The sequence below is a fragment of the Anopheles merus genome, unplaced genomic scaffold (assembly GCF_017562075.2).
Source record: "Anopheles merus strain MAF unplaced genomic scaffold, AmerM5.1 LNR4001135, whole genome shotgun sequence".
NCBI classification, from domain to species: Eukaryota; Metazoa; Arthropoda; class Insecta; order Diptera; family Culicidae; genus Anopheles; species Anopheles merus.
In genome coordinates, this window is record NW_024428715.1 from 1 (window position 1) to 18,275 (window position 18,275).

An 18,275-nucleotide genomic window follows, 5' to 3' on the forward strand; every position below is an offset into this window, starting at 1 on the left:
AAACGAATAATTATATGCGATGTCGCTGCATGCTTTTTTGTTAGCTTTTACAGCGATAATTTTTGGTCTAATTCATGATGACAAATGTAGTAGAATTGTGGAGATATATTTATCGGATGCACATAATAATGTAGCTTCACTTTAGAAGGTTTCATTTAATGAATTCAATTTAATTTTTACGCAATTTTCATTTTTTTTAAAGTAATTTCAACACCTTAATTCATGATCCAATACAATATAACGAGTATTACTGTAGACATTTTCATGTTTAAACCAATAAGCATAAAGAACAAAAATACTTCCCACACATGTGCTGCCGAATGTTTGTCGCGTACTGTACAAACCCAACAAAACATCTTTGACAGAACGACAGATTACAGCACACACACACACTCGCGCACACAAGCTTCTTCGCATCAAAATAGACAGCAACAGAGAGAGAGAGAGTGCAGAAACACTGTTGCTTGGAAGGAGATCAAACCCGTTCAAAGGGTGACGAAAAAGGGGAGACGAAACGCTCACTCTTCCATCAAGTGTGTCCCTGGCAAACAACTGTATCGAAGTCACAGCTACGCAAAGTAAGTAATTGAGTGAAAAAAAACAGTGTTCAACAGTAATGTGATGTGTTTTCTTCTTTCTTTGTCTACTCCTCCACAGGGACTATTGATTGTGTGTGCAAGAGCTGTAGCGCTACAGACGAAGGTCCAGTGTCCGCCGTGATGATGATTCCCTTTGCATTATTTAATTCAATATCAAATTCAATTCAATTTGCACCAAATTTCCATTTTTTAAATAATTTCTACACCTTAATTCAAGTTCCAATACAATATAACGAGTACTACTGTAGACATTTTCATTTTTAAACCAATATGGATAAAAGACAAAAATACTTCCCCACACATGGTGCTGCCGAATGTTTGTCGCGTACTGTACAAACCCAAACAAAACATCTTTGACAGAACGACAGATAACAGCACACACACACACACTCGCACACACATCGCTTCTTCGCATCAAAATAGACAGCAACAGAGAGAGAGAGTGCAGAAACACTGTTGCTTGGAAGGAGATCAAACCCGTCAAAGGGTGACGAAAAGGGAGACGAAAACGCTCACTCTTCCATCAAGTGTGTCCCTGGCAATCGAAGTCACAGCTACGCAAAGGTAAGCAATTGAGTGAAAAAAAAAACAGTGTTCAACAGTAATGTGATGTGTTTTTCTTCTTTCTTTGCCTACTCCTCCACAGGGACTATTGATTGTGTGTGCAAGAGCTGTAGCGCTACAGACGAAGGTCCAGTGTCCGCCGTGATGATGATTCCCTTTGCATAATAATCATCCACACACACTACCAAAAGGGGAGGGAACTGTGCTGATACTGGCGTTGGTGTGTATTCCGACATTCCCGGACGTGTCGTTTTTTCATTCCAATCCCAGCGCATCCTCTCGTCTCCCTCCGTGTTGCTTCGTCTTGCTTGGGGGCCCCCTGAAGTACATATATCGAGGTAGGCTTTGTTGTGCTTGTCTTATCTCGGTTTGACATACCGTCTAATGTGTGTAGTGCTCTGTTTCAGATTGTGTGTCCCGGCTGGTCGCTTAGTGCTTTGCGCGGCTAATCAGTCCTCTTGGTGAGCTCTGCCGGGGCTGAACGCGTGCGAAGAAAACAACACCAGTGCCAACACACAGCGAAATGGAGGGTGGAAAGTACAACTTTGCCATCGACCGCGGCGGCACCTTCACGGATGTGCTGTGCATTACGCCCGACCGTACGGTGCGCACGCTGAAGCTGCTGTCCGTCGATCCGGCCAACTATCCGGACGCACCGACCGAGGGCATCCGGCGCATACTGCAGCAGGAGACGGGCCGTGCGCTGACGGTGGACGGCTGATCGACACCGGGCTGATCGGGTGGGTGCGGATGGGCACTACCGTGGCCACGAACGCGCTGCTCGAGCGGGCCGGCGATCCGGTGGCGCTGGTCGTGAACCGGGGCTTCCGGGATCTGCTGCAGATTGGCAATCAGGCGAGACCGAACATTTTCCAGCTGGTGAGTATGGGGAGGGGCCGTTTCAGTCCGCATAGTCATACATATTTTTATGCATTATTATGCATTTTCTTGGACCGCATCCATGGCCCGAATTGGAAGCATTTAGCGTTTCGAGCTGGGGAGAGCAGAGGCGTGACTCTTCTGACACCTTCTTGTCAGCTCGCCAAAAGCCGTTGATGAGAAACGGCTGCTTATCTGCCTGTGTCTCTGACAAACTGTTTGCTTCTGCTGCTGGCGGAAGCCAAGATGATATCGCAATCCGGGCCGTCGCTATAAATTAAATCTCTAAGTCTGTTCTGTCTGCCATTGGCTCTAATCTTAGATCTTCCATCCTCCCGCAATATGCTTTGTTTCCACAAGAGTGCACGGCAACAGCAGTTCCTGTTTCACTTACCACCACCGTTCTTTCCCTTCCCTTCCATTTCAGAACATCCAAAAACCGGCCAACCTGTACCGCGAGGTGATTGAGATCGATGCCCGCCTGGTGCCGGCCCAGGAAGCATCCTGCCAGCTCGGGGAAGCCTCCGCCGGTTGGAGACGGCTTACAGGTGCGGCCGATTCCACCCACCTGGAAATGGTGCCGCTGGACGAGCAGGATTTGCGGTCCAAGCTGGAGGAGGTACGGGCCGCCGGCATCAACTCACTCGCCATCGTGCTCGCGCACAGCTACGCCTGCCCCGAGCACGAACTGTGCGTGGGCCGGATCGCCCAAGAGCTCGGCTTCCAGCATGTCACGCTGTCGCATCAGGCGATGCCCATGTGCCGGCTCGTTGCCCGTGGTTCACTGCCTGCGCGGAAGCGTACCTAACGCCCCACGTCGAGCGCTACCTGGACGGGTTCCGGAGCGGGTTTCGGGATCAGCTGCGCGGCGCCGACGTGCTGTTTATGCAGAGCGACGGTGGCCTCACGAGGATGGAACACTTCCGTGGCGCACGTGCCATTCTAAGCGGTCCGGCCGGTGGTGTCGTGGGGTACGCAGTGACCGGGATGCGCGATGCCGGGGACGATGACCCAGCAGCCGGTCCCCCACCACCGCTGATCGGGTTCGATATGGGCGGCACGTCGACGGACGTGTCGCGGTACGCGGGAACGTACGAGCACGTGATCGAGAGTACGACGGCAGGCGTTACGATACAGGCGCCCCAGCTCGACATCAACACGGTGGCGGCGGGCGGCGGCTCGAGACTGTTCTTCCGCTCCGGGCTGTTTGTGGTGGGGCCAGAGTCGGCCGGCGCCCACCCGGGACCCACCTGCTATCGCAAGGGTGGCCCGCTGACCGTTACCGATGCGAACCTCATCCTCGGTCGGCTGCTGCCCGAGTACTTCCCGGCCATTTTCGGCCCGAACGAGAACGAACCGCTCGATTACGAGGCGACGCGGGCCGCGTTCGAGGAGCTGCGCATGGAAATCAACGAACATTTGGCGTCGGCCGGAGAGGAAGCCGGCGGTGGCCCACTGTCGCTCGAGCAAGTGGCGATGGGCTTCGTGCGCGTCGCCAACGAAGCCATGTGCCGGCCGATCCGGGCGCTGACGCAGGCCCGCGGGTACGACACGTCGCGCCACGTGCTGGCCTGCTTCGGTGGGGCGGGCGGGCAGCACGCGTGCAGCATTGCCCGCCAGCTCGGCATGGCGCGCGTGGTGATGCACAAGTACGCCGGCATACTGTCCGCGTACGGGATGGCGCTGGCGGACGTGGTGTACGAGACGCAGGAGCCCTGCGGGCTGGAACTGTGCCCGGACAATCGGGCGGCGCTGAAGGAGCGGCTCCACGCGCTGTCGGCGCGCTGCGTGGAGCAGCTAGAAGCGCAAGGGTTCGCGCTGGCGGACGAAGGATCGATCAGCCTCGAGCCGTACCTGCACCTGCGCTACGAGGGCACGGACTGTGCGCTGATGTGCGCTCCGGACCGGGTCGTCGAGAATGCGGACCACACCGTGTACGGGTTCGGCGACTTTGGGCGCACGTTCCGCGACCGCTACCGGAGCGAGTTTGGCTTCGTGCTGGAGGGCCGACGCATCCTGGTGGACGATATTCGCGTGCGCGGCTGTGGCCGGGCGTCCCTCTTCACCGAGCCGGACATCGCGGAGGCAACGGGACCGATCTATCCGGAGAAGACGACCGTGGCGTACTTCGAGGAGGGCAGTGGCCAGGCGCCGCCCGGTCGACTCGTCACGCCCGTGTACGACTGTGCCAAGCTGCGGTACGGCCATCGGGTGGATGGGCCGGCCATCCTCATCGACCGGCTATCCACGATCGTGATCGAGCCGGGGTCGCGGGCGCTCGTTACCCGGCGCGGCGATTTGACGATCGAAATCGGCACCGGCGCGAATGCACGCCCGCGGGTCGACGAACGGCTGGACGCGGTGCAGCTGAGCATCTTCAACCATCGGTTCATGAGCATTGCCGAGCAGATGGGGCGCGTGCTGCAGCGCACCTCCATCTCGACCAACATCAAGGAGCGGCTCGACTTCTCCTGCGCCCTGTTTGGCCCGGACGGTGGGCTCGTCTCGAACGCTCCGCACATCCCGGTCCATCTCGGCGCGATGCAGGAAACGGTCCAGTATCAGTTGCGCCGGCGCGGTGGCACCCTGAAGCCGGGCGATGTGCTGCTTTCGAACCATCCGCAGGCCGGTGGGTCCCATCTGCCCGACCTGACCGTCATTACGCCCGTGTTTGCGCCCGGTGAAGCGCTGCCGGTGTTTTTCGTCGCGTCACGCGGCCACCATGCCGACATTGGCGGGATAACGCCCGGCTCGATGCCGCCGCACTCGACGTCGCTCGCGCAGGAGGGAGCCGCCTTCAAGTCGTTCCTGCTCGTGGACGGCGGCGTGTTCCAGGAGGAAGCGATCGTGGCCCGGCTAACGCGCCCGGCGCCCGGTGTCCCCGGGGCGGCCGGCACGCGCAACCTCTCCGACAATCTGTCCGACCTGCGCGCCCAGATTGCGGCCAACCAGAAGGGCATCCAGCTCGTGTCGGAGCTGATCGACGCGTACGGGCTGTCGGTGGTGCAGGCGTACATGGGCCACATGCAGCAGAACGCCGAGCTGGCGGTGCGCGACATGCTGCGCACGATCGCGCAGGAGGCGCGCGAACGCACCGGGTCGGCCGTGCTCGAGGCGGAGCAGCAGATGGACGACGGGACGCCGATCCGGCTGGTGGTGCGCATCGACGAGCGGCACGGTTCGGCGGTGTGCGATTTCACCGGCACCGGGCCGGAGGTGAGCGGCAACTGTAACGCCCCGCGCGCCATCACCCTCTCCGCGCTGATCTACTGTCTGCGCTGTATGGTCGGGCACGATGTGCCGCTCAACCAGGGCTGTCTGGCGCCGATCGAGGTGATCATCCCGCCCGGCTCCATCCTCGACCCGTCGGACGGGGCCGCCGTCGTCGGGGGCAATGTGCTGACGTCGCAGCGCGTCGTCGACACGGTGCTGGCCGCGTTCGGCACGTGCGCCGCGTCGCAGGGCTGCATGAACAACGTCACGATCGGGGACGAGGGCTGGGGCTACTACGAGACGGTCGCGGGTGGCAGTGGTGCCGGCCCGGGCTGGCACGGTACGGGCGGTGTGCACACGCACATGACCAACACGCGCATCACCGATCCGGAGATACTGGAGCTGCGCTATCCGATCGTGCTGCGCCGGTTTACGCTGCGCGAGGACGGCAGTGGTGGTGCAGGGCAGTTCCGCGGCGGGGAAGGTGTCCACCGGGAGCTGCTCTTCCGCAAGCCGATGACGCTGTCCGTGCTGACCGAGCGGCGCACGCTGCGACCGTACGGCATGGCGGGCGGCATGCCGGGCAAGCCGGGCCTGAATTTGCTGATCCGTGCCGGGCCGCGCGGACAGCCGGGCCATCGGGCGGTCAACATCGGCGGCAAGACGGCGGTACAGGTCGGGCCGGGCGACATCTTCTCGATGAAAACGCCGGGCGGCGGCGGGTACGGCGTGCCGCTGGACGACGACGATGGGCCGCGGCCGACGCTGAGCGACCATCAGCAGCAGCGGCAGCTGGCGGCGGCGGCCGCCATCGTGTCGGTCGGCTCGTCCAAGGCGTTCATGGAGCGCGGCAGCGTGTATGAGTACCGGATGGCGCAGGAGTCGGTGTGATGGCACGAGATCGGCTTCAACTTTAACTTCTATCTCGTGCTGATCGTCGTGCTGCTGGTGATTGTGATCGTGATGTTTAAATAGCCCCCGGATACTGGTGGTGGTGGTGGTGGTGAAACGTTCGGGCGACGTTCGGGCTTTCTACTGTCGTTCGACGCAGCCGACGGTGGTGTGTGGATGGAGCCAACCCAGGGACAGCAGCAGCAGGACGACCAGCTAGAGGACGAGATTTAGCTGCGGCTATAGTGTGTGTGTTCGTACAAGGAGAAGGCGCATCACATATTAACCCTTCTTTCCTTCTCTCTCTCTCTCTCGTTCTCTTACAATCTACCTATCTCTTTCACTCTTTCTCACATATACACACTTCGTCTCTTTCGTGTCAATTCCGTGTTCTTCCATAGTAGGCGTCGGTTGGGCCCAAAAAGCGTGAGCCAAAGTAGTAGTAGTAGTGGTAGTGATAGAGAACGATTGATGAAACTGCAATTATACTATTTACATACAAGCAAGCAGGGCGCGCGCGCTCGTGTGTATGTTGTGTTTAGATAGAACTTTGTCCATTTTTCTGAAAAAAAAAAACATACAAAAAAAAAGAACAGACCAAACAGTGGTTGGGGTAGCTTTATTAGGGTTAGAATTTAGACGATTTTTCAACAAACACACACACATTGTAGCTCACGTCGTCACTACGATCACCCAAGGTTTTCTTAGAAAACTCGGTAGCCAAATTTTATATACCTTTGCGTCCGTCGTGGTGGTGTGTGTGTGTCAGTGTAGGTGCAACACCACACGCCTAATGCCTTTGTGAAAGTTAAACCCGAAACCGAAATATACGCGCACAAAAAAACGTTTTTCTCATGTAGCTCAAATTCAACAACAACAACAAAACCAGTGCCATTGTGTTTGTGTGTGTTTTTTAAATCCGATTTTTTTTTTTGTTTCGTTTTTGTGTGTGTTAGTACTTCGCCGTTGAGTTTATTTGCCGATTTCAATCATTACCCTTTTTTCTTATCCTGTAAACAAAGGTTTTTCTTGCGCGTGAAAATATAAAACTAAACACTGTTAAATAGACGAAACAAACGAAATTGGTGAACTTCTCTGGGGAGAGATTGTAATTTACTAACTTTTGTTGAGCAACGACGCAGGAGGCCATTTTCATTCCGAGTGCTTCCCGTGTTTGCCCGGCCTTGCCTGCTGCGATCGTAAACGTAACCTCACTTCTGGTAAATGTCCTGAATAAACTCATTTTTTTCCTTCTTTCTTTTGCTCCTTCCTATCAATCTTTCATTCTCTCCCCGTTTTCCTCGCAACGTTTTGAAGCCTTTCTCCTGTCCTCACTCTTACTGTCAGTCTCTCTTCTTGTCTGTATTTCTAGCTATCTTTTTTCCATCTAACTTTCTTTCACTTTCATTCTTCACTCCCTTGTCCTCCTTGTTGTTTTGTTTTCTCGTTTTATTAGAGCATAAATCATTGTTTTGCTTTGTTTCACTCGCATCTACTACTATTATTACTTCTGCCGCTCTGTTTATCTCACTCGCGCGTTCCGAGTTCTAGCTAGCTAATCTCTCTTCTCGACTTAAATGGCTTCCTTCTATGGGTTTTTCCCTTCTTCCTTTTTCACTTTGTTTACACTTTTATTTGCTTGCTTGCTTTTGTCGACTTAGCTAGTTAGTTTTGTGCAATAATTCGATAATGATTCTACGTTCCCCCTTTCCCCCGGACACACCGCGTACACATACACATTTGACAAATTACGTGTTTTAGTTATTTTTTGTTTTCTTTCTGCAGTTTTTGTGCTCTCGCTCTCTCTCTCCCTCTTCTAGTGGTCTACTTTTCTCAACCGTACCTCACCACCACCCAGTTGGCGGTTGGCATGTGAACAAACAGAACAGAATCCCAAGACCCAAGCATGTGTACAAAGCCTCAGTGTCTTTGCGCTTGTTACTACTTGAAACACAAATCGTTTCTTCGGCATGGCGCGTGCGACCAGGCCCAAGCACGTGCCGCCCCACGCCCCATGTGTGTGTATGTGCATTTGTTTGTTACTCACATTGTTATTGTATCACAATTTTATTTGCCCTTTATTTTTTATTTTTTACACGCACCGACAACAAATGGGTTCGTTTCCCCCGTGTGTTTGTGTCTGTGGGTCTGTGTTACACAAATGATAATGCTTTACTTTTTCTCCCCCTATCGCCCCCCCCTCTCCTTTACACGCTGTTTACTAGCCTAGAGCAGTCCAACGCGCATTTGTTCAGCGCGATCCGCCTTTTTATACAGTACAGTGTAGTTTTCCAGTAGTACATCGTTTTAATCCTATTAGACACTGAAGACATTCGAACTTTCGCCATCCTGTTGGCCTCCGTTTGCTGGCGGTAGTAATGCGGTATTTACTGCAATGCTAGCGGGGTTGCGGGTGCGGCACTGGCACCTCCACCAGCACCACTGCCGTTACTGTTTCCGTTCATCGTTTCGTTCACGCCAGCCGGTGGTGAGGATTTGCTTGCTATCGTGTCGTCTGGAAGATGAAGCAGATGAAATGGAAATTTTAGCCACAATAACACTAAAACACGAGACAAAAACAAAACCCAAACGGCGGGAATGAGAGGAGCAGCACAGCAGTAGAGAGAAGGAAGGAGCAAGCAAAAAAAAAAATCAAAACAAAAAAACATCAATCAATAAAGAGAAGAAAAAACGGCCTTAACACTCTCCGAACAGTTTCTCAAAAAAAAAAGAACAAAAAAAAACAAAACAATATCTGCTGGTATGCTTTTTTTGATTATTGTGTGTGTGTTCTTTCGTAACTGTCTATCTGTCTGTCCCTTTGTTGTTTCCTCCTATTGTTTACTTTTTATTCTTTTCTTTCTTTCTTTCTTTCTTTCTTTCTTTCTACCCCTGCTCTTGCTCTCTTTTCTTACTTTCATAATGCAATTTATTAGTTTCAATTAATTCATTGCTCTATCTACTATTTCTTGATGCTTCTTTGCCCTTCTTTCTTTACTTTTTTGACCCTATCTTTTCCATTTCTTATTACACAGTCTACTGCGTGTCCTTAACTACATACATTTTGCTTCTTTTTATCTTCTCTTTTCCTTTCTCACTGGTCCTATCTATGCATGTATGCCTCTCTCTTCTCTTCTCTCTTCCGCATTACTTCCAAAATATGCGCAGGCAACCGTGTGCTTATTGTAAATCATACATTTTAGAACTGACTTAATTTATCCAAAAAGAAAGAAAAAAAAGCAACAAAACAAAACAAAGAAACTCCTGTAAGGAAATGTGTTTGCGCTGTACTGTTTATTTTTCCTGTCTGTTTCGCCTGTCACTCTCTTTAATTTGTGTATTTTTTTTAGAAAAGAATTAAAGCAATATTTCTTATCCTAACACGCCCTAGGTGTCCTCCCTTAGGTCAAGTGAATGTACATATCCTGAAGCTTAAATGTTATTCGCATGTGCTTGTAGTTTCCTTCTATTTATAATCCTCCCATTTCTCTATGCACATACAAACATGTGTGTGTGTAGATCGTTTTACAAGCATAATGATATGCAACGCGCGCGATTAGCGATAGAGTAAACCATATGTAAGAAATAAAATAATATTATAATTAGCGCTCATCATAAATGTAATGGGGGTGGTGGTAGTGATAATAATCGTACAAGTTGCTCCCCCTAAACACACTGTTTACATTCATCTCAGTACAGTAGCCTTCCTTTCCCCACTCGCGCTCTCCACCTTCTAAGAGGTGGTAAGAGAGGAAAAGCAAGAAAAGAAGCGAAAAAGTACGAATCGAACGAGAAGGAAAAGGATATATTTGTGGTACGGTTAACAGAGACACGCATAGCGTCGTATATTATATTGTCAGGTTCGTCCTTTCGTCGAGATGAAGCAACAAAGAGAGAGAGAGAGAAAGAATGAGTGAGTGAGTGAGCAATCGAGTAGTGTAAACACAGATAGAGAAGGGGTATCATTGTACTACTGGTTTCTCTCACTTCGTTTTCTCTTTCTTTCGCTCTTCTCTTCTTTGCATGGTTTCGTGTTTTTTTTCTCTCTTTCTCTCTTTCGTACTTGCGCTTTACCTTTTCCTAGCCTACTTTAATCAACCTTATCTCTAAACCTCCAACTACTACTACTTTACCTAAATGTTGCCTTTCTTGTGTTGCCGTATCCCACCCCTACCACGTTCTACTACCGCGTGGTGTGGATGGATGGGAGAGATGGTGTGTGTGTGTGTATGTATGTATGTGTGACACAGTTTTAAGAACACATCTTAAGATACACACCTACACCACACAGGATGATGAATCGTTTGTCGTTGCATTAAGCAAAAAAAAAAAAAGCGGACGAAGACAATCCAACAACGAAAGCGAGAAAGGATTCCTACTCGTTATTGGCGGGTATGTACAACAACAACATCTATTTTGCTGCTAAAAGTTTGTGCTCGCAACTACTGCAAGGAAGCGTTCTGATCGTTTTCCTTCTTTCCATCATATCATATCTCGCTCTACTCGTGTTAAGTCGTGTATGCCCTTTCTGTGAAGGTGTTTTGCTTGTCTCCTTCGCACTGGAAGAACTGCATGCAATTTAGTACAATTTGTATTTTAAAAAGGACCTTTCCCTGTGCCCTTTCTCTGTTTTTGCGTTCAAAGTTACAGATCCACAACTAAATGCAAGAGAGAGGGAGTGAGAGATGAAACCTCTTTTTTTTTCTTTAGTAGACGTCGTCGGCCGTCCTTGTCCTGTCCTTCGTTTCTGGACCCCTACCCTACACTACACTATCTACTATCGCCTCCCGCCGCTCCCCGGGCACCATTGTTTAGTACGCTTTCGGTTTCCCCCTTCCGCTCGCTGGCACCGTGCAGCAGCGTGCCTTTCTTCCCATTTTCTGCACCAGCACCACCACCAGCACCTTCCGTCGCTGCGTCCGACACTGCGGGTCCGGACGTTCGTCTGTCGCGCTTGGACGTGGGTGGTGGTGGTGGTGGTGCTGGGAGTGCCACTTCATCCAGCGTTGTTGCTGTGTCACCCTGTACTCCACCGCCTCCACCCTTGCTATTACCTGTGGTCGGCGCCAGCGGGGCTGCGGTGGTGGCTGCCGGTGTGGCCGCTCCGGCGTTGCTGTTTGGGATGGACGGTGATCGTCGCTCACGATTCCCGCTCAGTTCCGCCGGGCTGCCTGCACCACCGTCCGATCCGGCGGCCGCTTGATTGGCCTGTCCACCTCCATTGCCATTGCTGTTGACCGTCGCAGCCTTGTCGTGGTGCTGCTTGTCGAGCGTGCCGTTGTTCTCGCTCGGTCCATTATCGTTGGAAATAACGGACGCCGGGTCCTTGCCGTCGTCCTTCGCCACATCGGCCCGTTCCTCCTTCGACGCCACCATGCCATCCTTGGAGGCTTCATCGCTGGCACTGCGTGAGACGGGACGCGAGTCTGACAGTGGTGCCGTCGTGCTGGCTCCACCGCCGTTTGTCGTTTCGTGTGCTTCGGCACCACCGGCTACCACGACCGGTGTTGCTACGCGCATCGCAGGACTGCCGCCGCCGGTGCCCCCGGGTGAGGAGGATCCGGACCGCTTAATCACACCGCCCGTCTCGTCCGCATTGCTGGTCGACTTGATGACGTTCGTGCTGTTGTGCCCGTCGGCGACGACGGGTGAGCGCGATTTTGCGTCACCGTTCCTGTCCGCGGTGCTACTGCTGCTGCTGCTGCTGTTAATACTAGTGACGTTTGTACTATTTACACTGTGTTCCGTGAGTTGCACCCCGGCAGATGGGGCCGCCGCGGGCGCCGGTGGCAATGGTTGCTGCTGTGTGGGAGCGGCAGCCACTACTTGTGGCGGTTGCTCTAGACGATGCGTTGGTGGTGGTGGTCCCGACGCCGCCGCCCCCGGCCCGCGATGTTGCTGGGAGGAGGAGGAACGCTGCTGCTGCTCCTGGGATGCAGCGGCGGCCGCCGCCGCCGCCACCATCGCCGCATGGTGCTGCAGATGGTGATGGTGGGCGGCGACCGCGGCCGCCTGATGGTGCGTGCTGGGCGGCGTTATGACCGCACTGCTGCGCCCGCTCGCGCCGGGCGGATGCTGCGAGAGCTGGGGTTGCGTTTGGGCGCCCGGATGCGACCCGGGCGGCGGCGGCGGCTGCTGTTGCGCCGCATGATGATGCAGATGGTGCAGATGGTGACTGCCCGCACCGACGGGCGAGTGCGAGGACAGGGCCGAATGGGGATGGGGCGGCGCCTTGCTGCTGAGCGACAGTGGCGAAGCGGCGGCCATCGCGGCGGCAGTGTAGTACGGGTGCGGGGCGGCCGCACTGTTCGGGGTGTTGCTGCCGCCGCCGCCGCCGCCGCCGCCGCTCGTGGCAACGATGGGCGAGGACGGGGAAGCACGGGTGGCCGGGTGCGGCGACGGATGGGTGGACGCGGATTTGCTCGACGTTAGGGCGAGCGGGGCGCCGTGCGGTGAGGTAAGATGATGGTGGGGCGAGGGCGACGCCAGATGGTGGCCGCCCGTCGGGGAGGACGACACGACCGCCACCGGCGACCCGCCCGCGGACAGATTGAGCGAACCGTGGGCGGGCGGTGGAATGTGACCGGCCAGGCTGAGGTTCTGCGCGTTGGCCAGCGCTGCCGTGTGGGACAGATTCAGCCCGCCGATGTGCGCCATCGACGAGTGGTACGAGCTCATCGTGGAGGCGATGCTGTGGCTGTAGGCGGCGGCCGCCGCCGCCAGGCTGGTCGGTATCGACGGGTGGCCCAGCGCGCTGCCGGGCGGGGGCGGCTGCGGCACCATGCCCGCCGACGGGTGCGACAGATTGAGCGACGAGCCGGCCGGCGGCTGCGGCACTTGTGGCAGCCCCAGTCCCATGCTCAGCCCGAGCGACGGGTGCAGCGGATGGTGCGAGGGCAGCCCGAGCGGACCGCCCTGGGGCCGCATGCCCAGCCCGAGCGGTGCGGACAGGCCGGGCGGCAGGCCGGGAATGGAGAAGAACGGCCGGGGCAGCGAGTGGGGCATCATGTGCATCATGCGCTCTCGCTCGCGCTCCCGCTCCCGCTCCCGTTCGCGCTCGCGGGCCGCTTCCCGCTCGCGCTCCTTCTCGCGCTGCTCGCGCTCCCGCTGCTCCTTCTCGCGCTGCTGCCGCTCGCGCTCCTCCTTCTCGCGCTGCTCCTTTTCGCGCTGCTCCTTCTCGCGCTGCTCCCGCTCGCGCTGCTCGCGCAGCTCGCGCTCCTTCTCCCGCTCGATCGCCGCCTCGCGCGCTTCCCGGGCCCGCTCCTCCTCGCGCAACCGAGCGGCCCGGTGCTCCTCCTCCAGCTTCATGCGCTCGTGTATGCTCTGCATGCCCATGCCGGGCAGCATGCCGTACAGGTTGGGCGGGTAGGGTAGCGACGGGTAGAGCGGGTGCCCTGCGGCCGAATGGTGGCTGGCCCGCAGCATCTGGTAGCGCGGATCGAGATAGATGGCCGGATCGTGGTACGCCAGTGCGGCCGGGTTGAAGAGATTTGCTGCAAATGGGAGGTAAAGATGAGGTTAAGTTTACGCTCTATATCTGTTTGTGTGATTTAGACGCCGGGTCACTTACCTGGTGGCATGCCGGGAATGGAGCCGAACGCCGAGTACGCATCGATCGGAAACGCACCGGCCGGATGGGCTAGCCGTTCGTCCGGTCTGTACGGTTGAAATCCGCTTCGGGCCAGCAGTTCCGACTGGATCGTATTCGAGCTGGGCGGATTGAGGCGCGGCATCTGCAAAAAGAAAAAAAAAACAATGCGAAACATTCCGTTTAGTAACTCTTCCTCTCTCTCTCTCTCTTTCTCCTTCCCACTCTCTACACAAACCTTCTCCGGTGGTTGCGGCGAGGAGCGTTGCTGCTGCTGATGCTGCTTCTTGGCCGCATCGACGCCGCCTCCCCGACTGTCCCGCCCCCCGTCCCCGCTTCGTATCCTGCCGCCGTCGCTGATAATGTTCCCCCGCGCGTCCTCCCCGCGCCTGTCCACCACCATCGATGGCATCGCGTTGCCCCGACCGTCCAGCTGCATTCCACCTCCTCCTCCTCCGTTGCCACCTCCTTCTCGTTCCCGGTCCCGATCGCGATGATCTCTGTCTCGACCACCTCCTCCACCACCACCTCCCGGTCCGGGTCCTCCACTCGATCCGCCTCCTACCCCTGGTGCACCACCGCCGCCTCCACCACCACCACCTGCACCCGACGGTTCGTCTTCCTTGACGTCCGCCTGCTTGGCGAGATTACGCAGCGCGGCAGCAAACGATCCTGCTCCACCACCTCCTCCGCCTCCCCCACCACCACTACTGCTGCGTCCACCGGACGAAGGGTTTTGGGCGTTGGGTGACGCGTGGATGGCGCCCGATCCACCCCCGTGCGCCACCGACGGCACACCGAGCGGGGCCTGCTGCTGCTGCTGCTGCTGCTGCTGCGGGGCGGCACCAAACCGGGCGAGGCGCCCGGCGGCAGATGGTGGTTCGGGCCGCCTAGCAGATGGTTCGAGTGTGGCGAGGAAGACGGATGGTGCAGCAGCTGCTGCTGCTGCTGGGCGGAGGAGGACAGGACGGGCGGTGCCGGGCTAGTGACGGGACGCTTCTGTGCTAGTTTCGATTGTACTGCAAACAGAAAAGGAAAAGCATGAAAATTTTGATTAGTTAAAGTGCGTGAGAAACAGGTTAAAGAGCGGGAAAGATGTTGTAATATGTAAATAACAGAAGTTTCCATCCATCCCAAAAGAGGCCTCCCAAAAGAGTTCGACAAGCTTTTGCGTAACATTCACGCTACATTGGAAGAGCAATTGCGCAACCAGTCGTAAACGCACACACACACACACACACACCGAAGTGGGAGGCAGCACCCAATTCAACAAGTATTGATTTTGGTCTCTTGCTTGAAGCACTGTGCAGCTGAACTGCATCCTGGCCAATATGCATGCACACACAAAGGGAATTCTCCGTTTGTTCGCTAGAATTTCATCAGCCGCCGGCAATTCCACACCGGAGAGCGTAAAATGAATTGAAATTTGCATTCGATCCCATCTCGCACCAATGGTTCGGTCGGTGTCGTGACGTCAAGCAACCAACTGTGCTGGGATTTCCCTTACTGCTTTCGCTTCCTGCTGCTTCCACACACCGTCCTCAGGCACAGTGTAATGGTATGTGCCAAGAAGTGCTCGGCCTCCATATTCCCCTCAGTGTGATCATGGCGCAAAACTGAAACCAATCTAACGTGGTCCACAATTCCCTTCGATGCTTGGGTGGGGTTGTGGGTTTTGCTCTTCCAACAGTCCGGATTGGGAATCATACAGAAAAGGCTACCTCTGCTGTGGGAGCGTACACAGATGGTAGGTAGGGTAGCACACTACGCCCAATTTACAACCAATACAACGGCACTACTACCACGAATCCATCGTCAAAAGTCATCCAAAGAGACCCTCCCCGATTCGGTTCCAAAAATCCATTTCCAAGTACTCCCGGTGGTGCAGCGGCCGAGCTGTACGATCGATGTAATTTGATTTAGCGGAACTTTCAGCACACAGATTGTAATTAAACGTTTCACAGGGTCCAGAGTGTTTCTGACTTTTCCGGCTAAAAGTGGTTGGTGTGTTGAGGGCTGAGCCCCAATAATTGGATGGCGAGAAATCGATTTCGGGAGAAATAGTATATTGAAGCTAGAGTAGGTGGTCGTTTACTTCCCTATAAGTTGCTTTCGGGGCAATTTAAGGAGACACATAGAATATATTTTTAAATTAAACAATTCTACATAATATTCAGCACATTGTTGTGCTCTTTGCTTTCAGCATCAAAATTACACAAACTGGCAAAAGTAAATCGCACACACAGTTGGTTTGAGAAGCTTTTAGAATAATCCTGCTAGCTACACTTCGAAGGCTTCTCTCGCTCTTTCTCACCGAGGTTTGACGAAATCATTCAGTACACAAACAAAGCCTTTTGCCGTGTCCAAGAATACGTGTATACAGTCAACCTAACCCAGAAAGAAACACAAACAGCAAGCTTGATAATACCCTCCCGAGCGCGCGTTGTAAGCGAAACGGTGTAATACAGGGTTTTCCAGGATTTATCATAGTTGTGCGACAATTCTTTGACCCTTTCTAATATGACTCTTTGGAAAGGCCCCTTAGTAATTCCTGTTAGATTTGTCAAACAATGGAGAGTCCAATTCCTGTTGCATTCAATTCATTTCTCACAAGAAAGAGCCAATAAAGTGTCCCACAGCTATGAGAACTCCTGGAAAACCCTGTAACATTTAAGCGAAATTTCACGCCCCATTAAAGTAGCTTTTGTCGGGCACCAACTGCTGGTGGTACAACAGCAAAGCAGTCAGTGTGTGTGTGTATCAGTGTGTAAGCGGCTTAAAAATTGGACCAAACTATTGGCTGTTTGCCTGGGTTCGATTTCTTTCCCTTCCTTTTAACCTCCAAACAAAGCACACCAACAACCAAGGCCTGCTGCTCCGTGGATACGCGCTAGACCACGAACACCACCGCCACCGGGGTGAACACGTGTCTCGTCGTTTGGCAAGCGGCGATATGACGGCGATATACACAGTTCCCTCGGAGTCCTCTCTTTTTCCCCTTCTACACTGTGCTTTGAGGACACCCATGGAGGCACACAAAAACGCGTCATCTTTGCGTGTATCGAGTGAATTCAAGATGCGGGTTCGAAAGAAATGCAGCGAGAACCGGCTGCTGATCCGGCAAACCGGGTGAGCCGACACTTTCGTTGAAGGGTAAGTGCTACAAACCCCGCTCGTTTGAGGTCGAAGGTGTTTTTGGTGAGCTAGCTACCCAAGAAGGGGAGTTACCCGAACCTAAGCTGGCCCTAAACCAACCAACCAAAAAGCACATGTACCCAATCTGTCAATGATCCTTTTAAATACGCAATTTAGCCCGGCTTCTTTTTGCGTCCTTTGTCTTCCCCTTGGGAATGGTTGAGAAACCACTTCTCAACAGTTGCTTCTTCCTTGCGGCATTTGGGTGCGCACCTTTGGATTAAGGAGAATTATATACCCTTGGGCGGTGTGTGTGTGTCTGCAAGGACCCTTGCCTGCTGCTGGCGCTGTTTTCTCGGGAAGCACATTACGGCGTCGCTCAGCATGCTTGTGTGTCTGGTGTGCAATCACGGTTGCGAACAAGGGACACGGACAGGGGGGCACAACAGCCGTTTACAGAGTGTGGAAAAATCACTTAAGGATAATTGTTCTCGGATACACACACCGAGCCCAAAACCGGATGCAACTTTAGCCCTGCGCGCTCGGTCCCTTTATTTGGGTCAGTGCTGGTTCGGACCGAGGTTTTTGGGAACCCAAAGAACGGGGTGCAAGCAAGGAAGATATGTGTGACAGAAACCATAATTCCATACTGTTTGTGTCAGACATCAAATCGGCGGGAAGGGCGCAGAGCAATTTCTAAGAAAACTTATTACGCATTCAATGCGACCGGAACACCCGGTGTGGCAAAATAGAGGGAGATCAGGGTTGTTGTGTAGCAACACAGTCTCTTGCCGACTCTAACGCCCTCCTAGTTCCCACTATTGCATCAAGGTTCTCACAGTAATCGATCCGTAGCACTCTCACTCACTCTTTCACTCACTCTTCCAAAAGGATGCCATCCGCAAAGCATCCTGCTTTATTGATGTGTTCATTTTCGCGGCGAGATCATGCACCCGTTTGCTTACTTTTAGTTCTCTTTGGCCCCTTCAATTACCAACTCAATCAAACCCGCGTTTTTTTGGAAACGGGGGAAAGATTCGAGAACCAGCAGTCTGTCGGAACTTTGCGAAGTGTAACAGTTGCTTTAAAAAACAGCCCAACATGCCTTCACTATCGATTTTGCGCTCAAAACACACCCTCCTCTTGAGTCCCGCCTTCCTTTCAGCCGTAACGTTCCGACTCGTATAATTTAAACTCGACCATCACCATACACATGCACAACCCCCAATGGTGAAACAATTAAACCAATTGTCAATTGAGTTCGATTATCGTAATCAATTTCACCGGCATGATGATGATGATGTGAAGGAGGAGAAAGTGTTCGTTATGTGCCCCCATCCCGCACCCCGTGTGTCTGTCTGGTTGAACTTGGCATGCCGCTGATCCAATAAATTGATTACGCGACT

At 53.8% G+C, this 18,275-nt stretch overlaps 2 protein-coding genes across 2 annotated transcripts; one reads left to right on the plus strand and one right to left on the minus strand.

Moving 5' to 3' along the window:
• The first annotated feature begins 1,452 nt into the window (after positions 1 to 1,452).
• Positions 1,453 to 6,565, plus strand: LOC121603346 (5-oxoprolinase-like). The gene is given in 5 exon segments (XM_041932008.1): positions 1,453 to 1,501; positions 1,571 to 1,879; positions 1,882 to 2,042; positions 2,470 to 2,821; positions 2,824 to 6,565. Coding segments are annotated over 4 exon segments (4,029 nt in total). The 5' UTR covers positions 1,453 to 1,501; positions 1,571 to 1,686; the 3' UTR covers positions 6,147 to 6,565.
• Positions 6,566 to 9,095: 2,530 nt separating this feature from the next.
• On the minus strand, positions 9,096 to 14,716 carry LOC121603347 (AT-rich interactive domain-containing protein 1B-like; the record flags this gene model as incomplete). The annotated part of the gene is made up of 3 exons (XM_041932010.1): positions 9,096 to 13,639; positions 13,717 to 13,879; positions 13,973 to 14,716. Coding segments are annotated over 3 exons (3,630 nt in total), but the record flags the coding sequence as incomplete, so codon positions are not given.
• Between the last annotated feature and the right edge of the window lie 3,559 nt (positions 14,717 to 18,275).